Source organism: Mustela erminea, chromosome 7 (genome assembly GCF_009829155.1).
Source record: "Mustela erminea isolate mMusErm1 chromosome 7, mMusErm1.Pri, whole genome shotgun sequence".
Classification (NCBI taxonomy): domain Eukaryota; kingdom Metazoa; phylum Chordata; class Mammalia; order Carnivora; family Mustelidae; genus Mustela; species Mustela erminea.
This window is the reverse complement of record NC_045620.1, coordinates 21,456,976-21,472,514: the sequence shown is the minus strand read 5'-3', so window position 1 is coordinate 21,472,514 and position 15,539 is coordinate 21,456,976. Positions and strand designations below refer to the sequence as shown.

Here is a 15,539-nt window from a genome sequence, read left to right as displayed (position 1 = left end):
AATGCCAGCAAGACTGACCCTGCCTGCCTCGCCTCTTGATTGTGCTTGGCTGGCCTCTGTGCCCCTTGTTCCTTGTCAGCCTGCCAGTCCGAGGGCATGGATGGAGGCTCCCTAGAGGCTGGCCAGTTTGCAGACTCTGGCTTAGTCAATCTGTCTCGTTTGGTAGCCTCTGACCTAGACCTTGGCCCAGTTTCCTGCCCCAGCCCTGCTGCCTCCTCCTCTTCTAGCTTCCCCTGGCTCTCCTGAGGGTCTCTGAGCTTCTGAGTAGCCTGGGGAAGCTGCAGGTGTCCCGGGAGGCCTGCTGTGTGCCTGGCTGTGGGCACTCGGGGACCTGGTTCTCACCCTTGCCCTGCCACTGATTTGCTGTGTGGCTTTTGGCAAATCCCTGTCCCTCTCTATGCTTTATTTTCTCATTGGTGAAATGAAGGCTTTGACTGGAAGATCTCAGCTATTCCCTGCGACTTGAGTTCTTGCTTTGTAGCTTTGGGCAAGTCTTTGCCCAACTCTGTGCCCCAGTTGCCCCACAAAGAAAGTATTAGGTTACTCCAGCCTGGGTGCTGGGTGGCTTTGGGCTGGTCCCTTGACATCTCTGAGACACAGTTTCCTCATCTGGGGGCTGAAGCCTGCCTTCCTCACAGGGTGGCCTTGAGAATCACATGGGGCAGACAGATGTGGACACCCCTGGGTGTTTGTACAACAGGGAGATGGCTGGTTGTCCTGGGCTTCCAATGCCACCTCTCTCCAGAGCCTCCCCTCTCCAGCAGAGACCACCATGTGAGCTCGTGCCCCTGTCTGAGCGTGCGTGCAGCAATTACACGGCTGAGTGTTCCTCATGGCCCTGGTCACACTCCCTTTGCTGTCCGGAAGGCACCCTCAACCCTCTGCTTCAGCCTCGAGCCATCCCCACTGAGCCCCCAGGTCTCGGTGCTCACCTGTACTCTGACAGGTCTTTGGAGAGCTCTCCTAGCCTGCTTTCTCCTTGCCTCGACTTCTCAATCTTCATAATGTGCTGAAGACTATGACAGAGGCAGCTCAGAAGAACCAGGAGCCAGGGATCCGGGTTCGAGTCCAGACTGTGCAACTGTGGGCAAGGACCTCTTCCTCTGGGTCTTGGCAGTGAGGAAGGGGGAGCATATCCCATTGGCTATGTGTCTTCTCAGGGTCATGGTCATGGTGAGGTCCAACGGCAGCCTTGGAGCGAGAAGCTCCGCAGGCTCTCAGGTCCTGCCGTACCCTGTAGGGGAAGTTTCCTTCTGACCTGGGAGTCAGGATCCTGGGCCTGGCTGTGTGACCTTGAGCAGAGGCCTTTGCTTCTCTGGCCTGTCTTCCCATCTGCACGGTGGGAATGGAAGGGGGCTGAGCCCTATTCCCTACTGGCAGCCTTTCCCGTTGGCCTCCCCTCACTCACTCCCTCTGGACCCGTCCCTGTCCCCTTTGGTTGCTTTTGGATGTGAGGCCTCTGTGGCTGCCCCGCCTTGTCCCCGGTCTGCTCTCCTGCTCTCTTCCTTACTCTTTCTGCCTCTCTCTCTCACCACCCCCATCTCTGCCTCTTCTTTCCTATTGGGCTCTCGCTTTCTCCTCTCTCCTCTGTGTCTCTGGACCCCCGCTCCAGCCAGACCTGGTTCACATTCAGATGGCTGCAAAGGTACTTTGCCCCCTCCCCACTCCCACCCAGGCCCAGGGGACCCGACCTTGTGGGGAGCTCCTCTGCCCCTGTCCCCATCTCCTCCTCGTGGGACAATTAGTGTAGAAGTGCCCTGGGCATTGGGGCTCTGCCACCTCAGCCCCTCTGACATGACTCTGTGTGACTCTGGGCAAGCCCCAGCCCCCTTTGGCCTCAGTTTCCCCTGTAGACAGGTAGGCTGCAGGGGGAGGCCAGTAGCTTTCAGCCGAGGAGCCCCTTAGGGATGGCCAGCGGTTTGTGACAAAAGGCAAGCATTGTTCTAGTTGACGGGGTTAGCGCCTGGACTGTCACCAGTCCCCCAAAGGGCCATCCCCTACCTCCAACCAGGTCTCATCTGCTTCCAAATCTCAGGGCTTGGGGAGGCTTTGAAGATCTGACTTGATATCTGTCTTAGGCAGGAATCATCTCTCCTGTTACAACTTGCTTGCTTCCCAGAGACAGGGAGCTCCCTCCCTCATTCCCGAGACAGCTCCAGGCATCTGGAGATGGCTTGTTCCAGCTGAAGGGAAGCAAATCACTTCCCATCCCAGGACTCTGCCCCTGTGAATTTAGGTCTCAGGCTGACCTTGGTCAGTCCTGCTATAGTCCTGGACAAAGTCCGTCTGAGTCAGCTTGGGCCAAGAGGCATCTGGGCTGGGGAGAGAAAGAATCCCAGGCTTGGCCTGGCAGCACGAGAGCTCAAGCTGGCCCTGCAGCTCCCAGTGCCTCACTTGGCCTTGGGGACCCCCAGCACAGCACCTGTGAAGACTGTAGCATTGCGGCCCCCCACTGATGGCTCCTTCTCCTCTGCTCCTTCCCTTTCCCCCTCCTTAGAGAGGGAGACTGGTGGCTGGCCCACTCGCTCAGCACGGGACAGACGGGTTACATCCCCAGCAACTATGTGGCGCCCTCCGACTCTATCCAGGCTGAAGAGTGAGTATGCAACCTAGACTCCTGCCCGCCCCCCACCTGCTGGTTGGGAGCTTCTCTCCCGGGCTGCTGTGGGTGGTCTGGTTGCCTTGGGCCCCAGTCACATCCTATAGAAAGGCGCAGTCGAGCTATGGAAGCCAAAGTCACCAACGCCGCCTTCCTTCCCCCTGCCCCAGGTGGTACTTTGGCAAGATCACCAGACGGGAGTCAGAGCGGTTACTGCTCAATGCGGAGAACCCAAGAGGGACCTTCCTGGTGCGAGAAAGTGAGACCACGAAAGGTAGGAACGCTCCTGCTGGCCACTGGGAATGGAGTCTTTTGTGGGTTTTTTGAGCTGGGTATTGTGGAGTGAATAGGAGGTTGGTACCTGGAGTGGAGTAGGAAGAGCCCTCCAGGAGGAGAAAGTGGCAAGAGAGGCAGGGAGCTACAGCTGAGGAACACTGAGCTAGCTGGGGGTGGCCAGAGATGCGGCAAACGATGATACTTAGCCTCTGTGGCCTCAGTTTCCTCAGATGACGTATGGGTGCAGGTTGTCGGGGGGCCTGAGGGTCCTGCAGCAAAAGACTTGTTCCCTGGGTGGGTGCTGATGAAGTAGGCCCCTCTTGGTCTCCTTCTCCAGAGGCTTCTAGAGCTGGACTAGGTTCTAGGAGCCGGCTTTGCCCTCCCGCGGCAGTCCGGGTACTGTTCCCCTTCTGTCCCTCCCCCAGCCAGAGAACACGGGTCACCCTCTTTCTCTTTAGCCCCTTGGCCAATGGGTTGCTGGTGACCCAGCTGCGTGGAAACAAAGCTGGGCCACGTCGTATGGGCTTAGGGTTCCGTGGGAGACGGGAAGCAGGGCCTCCTGCTACGTGTGTGCACATGTGAGCAGCTGTGTGGCCGTGCAGGCCATGTGTGAGTCCAGGCGTGTGTGTGCATGTGGAGGGGGATTTGTCTGGGTGTTGTTGTGTGGGAATGGATTGTTGTGGGTTTGCCTTTGTGCCTGGGGGCCTGGGGAGTGTGTCCCTGCATGAGCGTGGGGCCGCTGGGTGTGGGCATGCCTGTGTGTGTGCACAGACACACGTGGGCAGGACCTGCCTTTCAGCTCAGGCCACGGGCATCCATGTGTACATGGCCTGGGCCATCTGTTAGTTATGGTTGCCCAATGCAGGCTCTAGAGACCTGGTTGCTGTCCTGTGTGCCTGACTTGCTGGGTGACCTGAAGCAAGCTGCTTTCCCTCTCTGGTCTCATTTTCCCCTTCTTTATACTGGAGATGGTAAGCTGCACCTGTGCATTACCCAGAGCGCCATGGGCTGTGGGGGCTGTACCCCACCTTCTGGAATGGGCTTTCTCTGGCTGTTGAAGCCTCAATCCCAGGGCTCTCTTGGACTCTGGTTAACAGAGGCTCCTAGCCAGGCCTGCTAGGCAGGAGGAAAATTTCCCAGCCAAAAGCTTTTCCAGGCTCAAGAGAGGCAGGGAGGGGCTCACCAGGGATGGCCCCTCAGCCTTGGTGGCATGTAGGTTACACCTAGTGTGTGGCTTCCTGCCCGTGCCACAGCCTCAGCCAACCACCTGCTCCTGCCTGAGCCTGGGGTCCAGGAAGGTGTGGGGCCCAGAGTTCTCCCATGGGAGGGGAAGCAGGTAAGCCAGGGACACACAGCCACTAGGGCCATTCCTGGCTCCCGGCAAACATTTATTGAGCACCTACTATGTGCCTGGCCCTCTCACATGTGGTCTCAGATCTTCCTGGCATCCGAGGGAGTCGCCCTGTTGTGCAGAGGAGGAAACTGAGCCCCAGAGTGGGCAGATGACTTGTACGGGTCACACAGTTGGGATATACATTCAGTCTTGGAGGTCTTGCCAGGGTCAGGAATGCCTGGGGAGGGTCTCTGATCAGGGCCCCTTGGCTCACTGGGTCTCGCCTTGATGGTTGCCCCAGGGCTGGGTGCTCAGAGAGAGGGCAGGCCAGACCTGGCTTGGCCCGGGGCTGGGGCTGGGCAGGCCCAGAAGGGCACTTGGTCCTGTGGCCTGGAGGGGTGGGTGTGTGCTGGGCGTGGGGGTCACTGCTCCTCTCTGTCACCGCCCCACAGGAGCCTACTGCCTCTCCGTGTCTGATTTCGACAACGCCAAGGGCCTCAACGTGAAGCACTACAAGATCCGCAAGCTGGACAGCGGCGGCTTCTACATCACCTCCCGCACCCAGTTCAACAGTCTGCAGCAGCTGGTGGCCTACTACTCCAGTGAGGGCCAGGCGGGCAGGCGCTGGGCTGGGGGCTCCACCTTCCACGCAGGGTCTGGGGGTGGGGGTGGTGCTTCGGGGCTTCTATAATCCTGAAAGTGTGGGGCTCCTTCTCCCCACCCCGCCCCTCCTTTTTCTTTCTTCCTCCCCCTCCGCTCCTCCTCCTTCTTTTTCCTCCTCTTTCCTCCCCGTCCCCTCCCCCCACCATGCCCACCCTCTTCTTTTCTCCTCCTTTGCAGCTGGCTGGGGAGGGGGACGCTGCCTAGAGGGGAGCAGGGCAGGGAGGGGGCTTAGGCTGGTGTTGGTTCTCTCTGCAGCCCTAAGACCGGTCTGAACCGGTTACTGGGAGAGGAGGTGGTGGCTAGACAGGGCTGCTGCTGAGGGAGCCAGGGCAAGGGAGCTAGGGCGAGGGATCCCAGTATGTGTATACACACACACACACACACACACACACACAGGTGCAGGTTGTGGGGGCGGGCATATGTGCTGTATCTAGACCCTCAGGACTTCCCTGGGGGCCCTGAAGGTCAAGGGTCAGTGTGTCCTCATATGGGCGGGTCTCTGTGAGTCCCCACGTGGCTGTGGCTGTGGCCTCCATGTGCAGGTATGGCCTATCTCGAGAACACCAGTGACTCCCCATCCTGGGCCATCTCCTTCTCTGTCCACTGGGCCTCCTGACACCCTCCGTCACCTGGCACCCCTCTGCCTCCTTGGCTGTCATTGCACGGTTCATTCTGAACACTGGTCCTGACAGCAAAACCTTCCCGAGGTTACCTGGGAATCTCAGGATAAAGACCCCCACGTGGCCTCTGAGGCTGTGGGTGCTCTAGGCCTGGCCGGCCTCCCTGCCTTCCCCAGGGCCCCTTGCTCCCATTCACTCCTTTGCAGCCCCTCCGGCCTCCTTCCTGTTCGTGCAACCTAGAGGCTTGTTCCTCTCTCGGGGCCTTGGCACGTGCACGAGGGGGTGTGCCCTCTGCTTGGAGTGGCCCCTAGTCAACCACTCACTTGCCTGCAGCTCCAAGCTCAGGTGCCACTTCCTCCGGGAAGCCTTCCAAGACTCCACCCAGCCCACCTGCTGTTGCACACACGGCTTTCCTCCATCGCACTTGTGGCCCTGGGAGATGATGAAGGGAAGCTGGGCTCCTCCTTCACTGGGAGCTCCCTGAGGGCAGGATTCCCCTGGACTTGTCCCCCACTGTGTCCTTGGTGCTCACTGAGGTGACCGCCCCTTAAAGTCTGATTAATGAATAAGTGAATAACTCTGGGAGCAGAAGCGCGAGGCAGTGTGAGGGGGGTATGGGGGAGCTCCACATGTAAAAGAGACCTGGGTGACACCCAGGTGTGGATGCTTGGCTTCGAGGGCAGACCATGTGTCCCCAGAGCCTGTGTGCATCCCATGTGTATGTCACACCGTGGGACAGAGAGGCCCCAGAGCAGATGCCTGGCCTGAACTCTACCTTCCTTCCTCTGTCTTCAGAACATGCTGACGGCCTGTGCCACCGCCTCACCACCGTGTGCCCCACATCCAAGCCCCAGACTCAGGGCCTGGCCAAGGATGCCTGGGAGATCCCTCGGGAGTCCCTACGGCTGGAGGTCAAGCTGGGCCAGGGCTGTTTTGGAGAGGTGTGGATGGGTAAGACCTTGCCCCTGCCCCCCAGAAGAAGCCATGGTCCTCTTGGGAGGGGGGGCTTTGGTGTCCCCAGCAGAGAACCAGGTGGATGTCCATCCCACGGGACAGCTCGAGGCCCCCCTGCTTTACCACCATGAGTCTCTGTTGTCCCTACTGAACACTGGGCTCTCTTTTACATGTGGAGCTCCCCCATACCTCTGCAGACCGTGGCACCTGTTTGCCAAGAGCTGCTCGCGGCTGGACATCACGATTCCCCGAAGACGCTGTGTGGCCTGGGCCAGCTGGCTCCACTCTGTGTCTGTCTTCCTCAGTGTGAAATGGGGGTGGGGATAAGAGGATTCACCGTGGGGTGTGAGTGAACGCTGCCCCCTGCCCCATGCATCCACACGTTAGCACTTAGCCATGGGAAGAGATGCCTCTGCTCACAGAGGGAGGGCTTGAAAGCCCAGGGTCTGGCATGTTCTGGGCCTGTTAACACTCTCCTGTCTAACCCTGGAGAAATGGCAAACAGTCTTTTGAAAACAAACACCATGAAGCCCTGACAAAACCCAGGCCGCCTTCTGCTGCCTGGTTTCTGCTGACGCGGAGGGATCGGGAGGCTGGTGTGAGGTAGGCCTGATGCGTAGGAGCCTGTGGCTTCTGCCGTGGAATCACTGTGTGCCAGTCTCGTAAGCCACTGCATGCACTTGGCGTGCACTTGGCATCAATATTCCTCCCTTTGGGGAAGGAATTCCTCCCCTTGGTCCCTACAGGGACCAAGGCCTGCAGGCTGGAGGTTAGGCCAAGTCAGGAAAGGGGAGGTGCTGGCTTTGAGCTGGGGAGAGGGGAGAGGGATGTTCCAGGGGCTGGAAAAATGCATTCCTGGCCTGTGTGTGTGGTAGCAGCAGGCCAACTCAGGGAGAGCCAGGTACAGATCTCCAGACTTCCTGTGCTGCAAGGACCCTAGAGCTAGGCCAGGGCCCCAGCCCTCGGGTGGAGGCCCAGAGACTGGGAAGAGTGGGTCTTGGGCCACTCATCAAAGCACCTTGGGTCCAGTTGGCACAAGAACTCGGATTCAACACGCTGGGCTAGCACACGGCTTCCCCTCAAGCCTCACAGTTTGAAAACCGTGATAATAATCAAATGACAAGTGTAGCTCTTATTTACGGAGGCCTCATGGTGGGCTGGGCCCAGTGCCTAGAATCTCACTTAATTCTCAAACAGCCCCCCAGGGAGACACTCTAACATCCAAATTTCCCAGGCAAGAAAACAGGCCCGGAGGAGGGAAAGGACCGCCCCACGGTCTCATGGCTATCGGGAGGCAGAGCTCGGAGTCAGACCCTGGCTGGTCTGACCTCTGAGCCCTCGTGGGCCTGGTCCAGGCCAGGCCTTACTTTTTGAGAGTGTGGCTCAAGACATGTTCTCCTTGTAGTGGCTCTGTTCTGAGGCCGGCTCTGCCTCCCTTCCCCAGCCCCATTCATGTGCTCACTCCTGACTCACCTTCCGCACGCTGCCTGGAAGGAACGTGGTCTCTCAGGAGACAGTGGTGGAGTTAGAGCCATGATCTTCCATCTGTCAGGCACGTGTGTGGCTTTTGGGGACACTCCCACTGACAGCAGCCCCAACAACAGCTCAGCGACTGCTGTTTCTTGACCGTGTACCAGAGACTCCTCTCATCCTTGTAATAGCCTCCTGTGGAGTGTCCTGCGGGCCTCGGCTGGACTGGTCACAGGCTAGGCAGGCCCATCTGGGGCCCCGTGGGATGGAATTAGGGATACCTTCACTGAGGCAGCCTGCTGCACCCCTTGCCCCCCATAGGGACCTGGAACGGAACCACCAGAGTGGCCATCAAAACCCTGAAGCCAGGCACGATGTCTCCAGAGGCCTTCCTGCAGGAGGCCCAGGTCATGAAGAAACTGAGGCACGAGAAGCTCGTGCAGCTGTACGCTGTGGTGTCCGAGGAGCCCATCTACATCGTCACGGAGTACATGAGCAAGGGTAAGGCCTGGGCGACCGGCACAAAGATGCATGGGGCAGCCCCTTGCCAGACTGAGGGGGGGGGACACGCGCTTCCCATCACCCCAGATCTAGGGTGTACGTTTTAAAAGGTGGAATGCAGTAGAACCAATTTCTCACGCCAATGGTTGCCTTTCTCATTTCATTTTGTTTTTTATGATTTCCCACAATGTACTTCGTCTCCTCCCCTTGGCTGGTTTTCCAACGCCACCTGCCGCTCTGCGGCTGAAAGAGAAGTCCTCCAGCCATCCAAGCTGGGCCACATCTAGGTCAAGGTCCTGGCTTGACCTGTACTTAATTTTTAAATTAATTCAATTGTTCAAAATTTGCCTTTTGGAGGCATAATTTACAAATGATAAAATACACCATGTTAAGGGTCCAGTTCCATGAGTTTTAACAAACGGACCGTCCAGGGATCCCTTACCATACTCGAGCTCCAGGAGCTCTCTGTTGCCGCGTGCAGACAGTGGCCTCCAGCCCTAGAGCCAGGCAATAACTCGTGCCCTCTGCCATCATAGGTCTGTTTATTCTAGAACTTCACGTTGCTATCTTTTATATCCAAGGTTTGTCCTTGTCCCATGTATCCGTAGTCTGTCCCTTTTTTAATTGCTGGGTAGTAATTTCCGTGGTGGGGACGGACCACAGTTTCTGTTCTCCCGGAGACATTTGGTTGTTTCCTATCCCGCTTTGCCTGCTGAGTGACAGATGCTGAGGGAAACTTTATTCAGAGGTGGGTTTGCCTGAAATGAGCGCTGCTTACACGGAGGCTGGCCTGCCCCTGGAGGACAGGATCCGGGAGTCAATGCTTCCTGGCTCTGGGAGGGCAGGGCAGGGGCTAGTTAGTGCTGCTTCCTCTCTGTCCAGGGAGCCTGCTGGACTTTCTCAAGGGGGAGACAGGCAAGTACCTGCGGCTGCCGCAGCTGGTGGACATGGCTGCTCAGGTGAGTCAGCCCCTCCCACCTCCCACAGCCTCAGTTCCGCTCACCTCTGCCGCTGCTGCCTCTTGAGCGCCCCCTCCAGGCGGCATGCTTTGAGTGCCCGCCCAGCACCCCCCCACCCCCCCACCCCCCGCCCCGACCCACCACATTTATCCCTGGGCAAGGAAAGAGCCCTTCGCTGGGTATCAGAGGTCAGCAACATGCTGTGGGACCTCAGGCCTCAGTTTTCTTCTCTGTAAAGGTTACTCAGTCACTCAACAAACATGCGTTAGTACTTGCTTGCTGTAGGTGGTGCTCAACAGTCATTCCTTCATTAATCCTTCTCCCAATCAGGGGAGGTGGGGATGGCTGTCTCTCCATTTAACATGTGAAAACAGGCTCAGAGAGGGGACTGGGGATAGCAGGCACGGCCTGGCACTCGTCTATATCTGTGGGGCCTCTGGGGCTTCTTTTTTACGGTTGCCCTGCTTCCAGGCTGGATCTTGTCCGTGTTTCCCCTTTGCCCTTGCCCTTTGTCCTGCATTTCCTCTTTCTGCCGAGCGCTGGTCCTGCCTCTTGTGCCAGCGGTGTTTATTGGAAGCTGACTTCCCTAGTCAGAAGACTGGGAGGGATAGGGTGACCCAGCGGGGTGGGGCGGGCAGGGGGGCGGGATGCAGGGGTGGGGATGGTCCCTGAGCTGGGCTTCTGGCGTTCTGCCTGCAGATCGCCTCAGGCATGGCCTATGTGGAACGGATGAACTATGTCCACCGGGACCTCCGTGCTGCCAACATCTTGGTTGGAGAGAACCTCGTGTGCAAAGTGGCTGACTTCGGGCTGGCTCGGCTCATCGAGGACAACGAATACACAGCCCGACAAGGTGCGCAGGGTCCGGGTTGGGGCCATCTGGCCTTCTCTGAGCCTGTTTCTGCATCTGTCCAGCAGGGGATGGAAGTGGTATCTCCTGGCAGCGCTGTCCCGAGGTTCTCCTGAGCCTCCCCTGACCTTTCTCCCTCCCGCAGGTGCCAAATTCCCCATCAAGTGGACGGCTCCAGAAGCGGCCCTCTACGGCCGGTTCACCATCAAGTCGGATGTGTGGTCCTTTGGGATCCTGCTGACGGAACTCACGACAAAGGGTCGGGTGCCCTACCCTGGTAAGAGGGCTCCCCGTGCCCTATCTTTGATCCCTGAATCCCCTCTGCCCTGGTGACCTTGGGCAAGCCATACCCTTTCCCAGGCCTGTTTCCTCATCTGTATAACAAAGAGGTTGAGCATCTGATCTTAGGAGCTCTCTGGTCGGGGCTCTCAGCCTTGGGGAGGGGAGTTACCCATGGTCACCCTCCCCCATCCTGGGTGAGAGGCTCTCTCTGTTGTCCTCATCCTCCTGCCCCTACCCGACTTTCCTCACTGGAGCCCGTCCCCTCACGCCTCCCCCCTCCCACAGGGATGGTCAACCGAGAGGTGCTGGACCAGGTTGAGCGGGGCTACCGGATGCCCTGCCCACCTGAGTGTCCCGAGTCCCTGCACGACCTCATGTGCCAGTGCTGGCGGAAGGAGCCGGAGGAACGGCCCACCTTCGAGTACCTGCAGGCCTTCCTGGAGGACTACTTCACGTCCACCGAGCCCCAGTACCAGCCCGGAGAGAACCTATAGGGGGGCAGGCTGCAGGGCCAGACGGGCTTTTCGGCTTGGATCCTGGGCTGGGGGGCCCCTGATGTCAGGTCTTGCCTCCCTCTGCCTGCCCACGTTGATCCCCTCTGTGGGGCTGACTCGCCAGTGATGAGGCCCCTCCCTCTTTTGTGGCACAGAAGGGTTTGGGACCCGGGGCAGCCCTGGGTACAGGGTCCAAGGCTGGCACGGTGACTGCGTCCAGGCTCCTGCGCCAGCCACCTGCATCCTTCCAGCCTTCCCTCGTGGGGCTCTGTGCAGCTCAGCGGGAGGAAGCAGGAGAAGGACAGGCTGAGGACACCTTTTCCCAGCCTCAGCCTGCTCCTCGCGTGGGCCCCTTCCCACTTCCATGTGCCCCCAGGTCTGCCTCCAGAGCTGGCCGAAGAGCCTTTCCAAAGAGGAGCGGCAGGCCCCGGCCCTCGGCCTGCCTGCCACCCTGCCCCTTGCCGTCCATTTCAGAAACACCTGTTGGTGGAAGCTGCTGGGTCCAGACTCCTCTGCCGTGGCTCCCAGGCTGGGCAGCTGAAGTGTAGCTTGGCTTCATGCTGGTGGGGAGCATAGGCACCCCCCTCGAGTCCTGTTCTTAGACCCGAGGGACCCTTAGAGATCACCAATTCCTTGTCCTCACAGTACCCATAGGGAGACAGTCCAGAGAGGGGATGTGATTTGCCCAAAACCACAGAGCAGTTCAGGGTTGAGGTGGGTTTGGAACCCGGTGCTCCCTCTGTCTTCCTCAGGAACCAACAAGATTGTTCTTGGACAGACTGGGGTAGCCCAGGGGACCAGGGGCCTAAGGCTGCTGCCACCACCCGCCTAGCAGGCCTGTCGTGCAGGGAGGGAGTGGAGGCAGACAGAGGGCGGAGCTAGGAAAGAGGGCTGTTGAGGCAGGAGTCAGGTAGCAGATGTCAATCAGAACGTGGGTGGATTTTCATCCTTCGAGCTAGCCAGCCATGAAAGAGAGTGAGCTCTCGGGCTCTGGAGGCAATCAAACAGAAATAGAAGATCCAAGTGGTTGGGAGGCTGTGGCCTCAGGAGAGAACCCCTAGTCTTCCTTCCCCTGGTGTGTCCTGTGTCATTTCAATGCCTGACGCCTGCTCTCCTCCCTAAGGGGGGCACCCCATAACTCATGAGTAGGGAAAGGAGTACCTAACGAGAGGGGGAGCATCTGCTGCCAGGCCCCAGACCTGGCTGTGGGACTGTGGGTGGCCCTTGCATCCTCTTTGGGCTGCAGTGTCTGTCTTCCTGGGAGGCTGTGGGCCCTGCACCTGCTCTTCTCCGGACCCCTGTGGCCTGGCATCAGCTGGTGAGCCCAGCCGGGGGCATCTAGAGGCGCACTGGCCCTCGCTTTGGTGTTTGGCCTTGGGGTATGTGGTGGCTTCTCCCTGGGCCTCAGTGTGCCCATCTTAAAAATGGGTGGCTGACGGTTTGTGGGCCTGCTGCCCAGGGCCCCTACGTACGTGTATGTGTGTTGTGTGTGTGCACGTGTGTGTTCCTCCATGTGTGTCCATATTTAACATGTAAAAACGCTCCCCTGCTCTGTTTCCCTGGACATGTTGTGCCTCTCCCCCCACAGCCCCCCCACCATAGCAATAACACCCCTGCTGCCGGGGGTTCTCGAGCCAGGCGGGCCCCGCCAGCAGGGAAGGAGGCCATGTGGGGCCTGCCCATGAAATTTCAACTTTTCCTTTCATCCATGTTTATGACGCAAGTCTGCTGTCTGTCCCGGTCAAATCTGGGCTCGCTTACCCCGGTGCATTCTCAAGCCCCCTTCCAGCTGCCCGGGGCCCTTTGTATAAGGTGTCCTAATACTGTTCTTCTTCTTCTTCTTTTTTTAAAAATAAACAGTGTTTTGTAGATTTCAGATGACTATGCAGAGGCCTAGGGGACCCCCCCCAGCGCTGGGTGGGGCCTGGGGGTCCCACATTTCACGGCCCAGGCTTGGGGGGGAGGGGGGATCCAGAATTGGTTGTAAATACTTTGCATATTGTCTGATTAAACACAAACAGACCTCAGAGTTTGACCAGTGGTTTATTGAGCATCTACCGTGTGCTGCAGAGTGAGCGGGACGGGATGTGAGGCCTGACTGTGGTCAGAGGAGCCTTTGTTCAGGCCCCACTGGTGGCTAGAGGGCTCCAGGCCAGGGGGAGACACGATCAGGCTGGAGACAGTCACTTTGGAATGTGGCTGCTGTGTGTACGTATCTGCCCCTGGCGGAAGGCTGGCTTTTGTGTGAGCCATGAAGCCAGGACTCCCAGAGCATGAGCAGTTCAGGTCGCAGATGCCCTGGGTGTGTGGTGGCAGTTAGCACCCTGGGGGCCTGGTGGGACGGTCGGGCCAGTGTGGGGTTGTGGGTGTGTTTAAGGGGTCATATGTCTGGGTTTGCTGTGTGTTCCCCCAGAGTGCTGGGCTGGGGTGGGGCTGGAGCCACAAAATGCCTGGGCCCTCTAGAAAAATCCAAAGACCTTTCCTCTCCTCCCCTTTCCCCCCACCCAAAGGGACCCAACTGGGTAGTTCTGTGCAACAACCTACATGAAGAAATTTCTTTTACATCAGATCACACATGCATCTGTGTGTCACCTCTGGCCATAATAATGGTCTAATTAAAAGCAAATTTCAAAATTCGGACATGTCTCTCTGCAGTAGAATTTTCACAAGCCAAATCCCCTGGTACCCAGGTCAGCATGGACACCCAGAGACACCATGGGTGTGTGCGCTCTTGGGACCATGGGAACATGGATGTTGGTGGCTTGTGTCTTCTGCTTGCTCCTGGGAGTGTGTGCCTAGGACGTGTATGCCTTCATGTTCATGAGGTTCTGTGCGTGGGTTCGTTTATTCATGCACGACTGTGTGGGTGTGTGTGGGCACGTGTGCAGGTCTTCTGTGAGTCTGGGCTCCCAGGACTATGTGTCTCGTGGAGTCAACCTTTTGTTCACATGGGTATGTGACTAGGAGATTGGGCATCTGTTTGCCCAGGGCTGTGTGTGTCTGTATGCACACCTGTCTGGGTGTCTGGTAGCCTGCAGGCTCCTGGGGTGAGCATGGACCTGGGTATCCATGGGATACGAAGCCCATGTTTCTGTTTTCTCCAGCGGTGTGTGTATCACGTGAACACAATCCAGGAAATTGGTGCTTCAGCTCCGGGCTCCTGGGGACTGGACCCCGAAGTGTACAGCTCGTTCTGTGGGCACGGAGGGCACAGAGAGGGCCCGTGTGGGCAGGGGCGGGCCCATGTGGGCAGGGGTGGGCAGGGGCTGTGCTTAGGAAGGCGCCAGCAGGCCAGGGATGTGTCTCAGCCCCAGTAGGGACAGGGACAAAGCACTCACCCCATACAGTAGGTGGAGAGGGTACCTGCAAAGTGCTGGGGGGTGGTCAGGACCCCCCCCAATTCCCAGGGTGTGGGGGAAGTTGGAGCCTCTTTTCTCTGCACCTCTCTATCTCGCTCTGCGTTTCTCTGCATGTGTCTCCCTCTGTGTCTCTCTGTCTCTCTCCATCTCTTTCCTCTGTCTGCCTCTCCAGCTCTCTCTGGCTGTCTGGCCCTTGCTCTCAGTCTCAACACTTTTTTCTTTGTTTCTTTCTATTCTCTTCCCTACTCACCCCCTTCCCCCACTTCTCTATAGTTTCCAGTGCAGCTGTGTGTGCTTCTGATTTTCTGTCTCTGTTTCTATATGTGTCTCTCCGTTTCGGGCCGTTGCTGGTTTCTCTTCTTCTCTGTGCCTGGCCGCTGTCTATTTCTCCAGTTTCTCTGTGTCTCTGTCGCACAGATTTTCTTCCTTATCAATCTCTCCAGCTTCTGATTCTTCCTCAGGTGCTCCCACACCTCCATGCTTTTGCCCATGGAGAATGCCCTTTCTTTTCTCTCTGCAACCTGGCAAACTCCTATTCATCCTTCAAAACACATCTCAGAAGCCACAGACCACCTGCTGGAGCTTTCTCAACCCCCTGGACCTTGCAAGGGTTGTTGAACCAGTTCACGAAGCTCACCGACTAGAACAAGAGCTGAAGGACTGGGGAAGTTCTAGCTGATGCACCCAGATGGTCTCACATGGATGGTATCCGGTTAGAGAAGGGAGGAAGGAAAGCCTCTCTCCTTCCCACCCCTGGTCTCCGGCCCCTTCTCTGATTTTGACTCCCTCCTCTGGGCTTCTGTCCAGTTTGCTTTTGCTCGACTCATCGTGAGAGAGGCAGAATGGAGAGGTCAGAGGAGTGCAGTCCACTGGGACCACTGTCTCACAGCCCCGCTGCCTGCTCCTCCCACAGCACTGTCCAGATTCGAGCCCATTCCAGGGACCGGGGACCCTGGAACCCCCTGTCCTCTCCACCTTCCCTTCCTGAGTTCGCTGGTTTTTCTCTGAAAAAAAAAAAAAAATTTAATAATCTGAGAGAGAGAGATTGAGAGAAGGAGAGGGAGAAGGGGCAGAGGGAGAAGAAGACTCCCTGTGGAGCAGGAAGCCTGACATGGGACTCGATCCCAGGCCCCCGAGATCATGACCTGAGCTGAAGGCAAATGCTTAACTGACTGAGCC

The 15,539-nt window shown here is 58.0% G+C and overlaps 1 protein-coding gene across 6 annotated transcripts in view; it reads left to right on the top strand.

The window, feature by feature from the left end:
- SRC (SRC proto-oncogene, non-receptor tyrosine kinase) overlaps positions 1-13,030 on the top strand; it is an 86,179-nt gene extending 73,149 nt beyond the window's left edge. For 4 of the 6 annotated variants that reach the window (XM_032350711.1, XM_032350712.1, XM_032350710.1 and 1 more), the window contains 10 exons: positions 1,613-1,645; positions 2,498-2,596; positions 2,770-2,873; positions 4,661-4,810; positions 6,287-6,442; positions 8,237-8,416; positions 9,299-9,375; positions 10,075-10,228; positions 10,371-10,502; positions 10,793-13,030. In XM_032350711.1, the coding sequence (XP_032206602.1) occupies positions 1,613-1,645; positions 2,498-2,596; positions 2,770-2,873; positions 4,661-4,810; positions 6,287-6,442; positions 8,237-8,416; positions 9,299-9,375; positions 10,075-10,228; positions 10,371-10,502; positions 10,793-11,001 (1,294 nt within the window). In that variant the 3' untranslated portion in view covers positions 11,002-13,030. The remainder of the gene's footprint in view (positions 1-1,612; positions 1,646-2,497; positions 2,597-2,769; positions 2,874-4,660; positions 4,811-6,286; positions 6,443-8,236; positions 8,417-9,298; positions 9,376-10,074; positions 10,229-10,370; positions 10,503-10,792) is intronic. The other 2 variants (XM_032350715.1, XM_032350716.1) reach the window with 1 other exon arrangement.
- Positions 13,031-15,539: the final 2,509 nt, after the last annotated feature.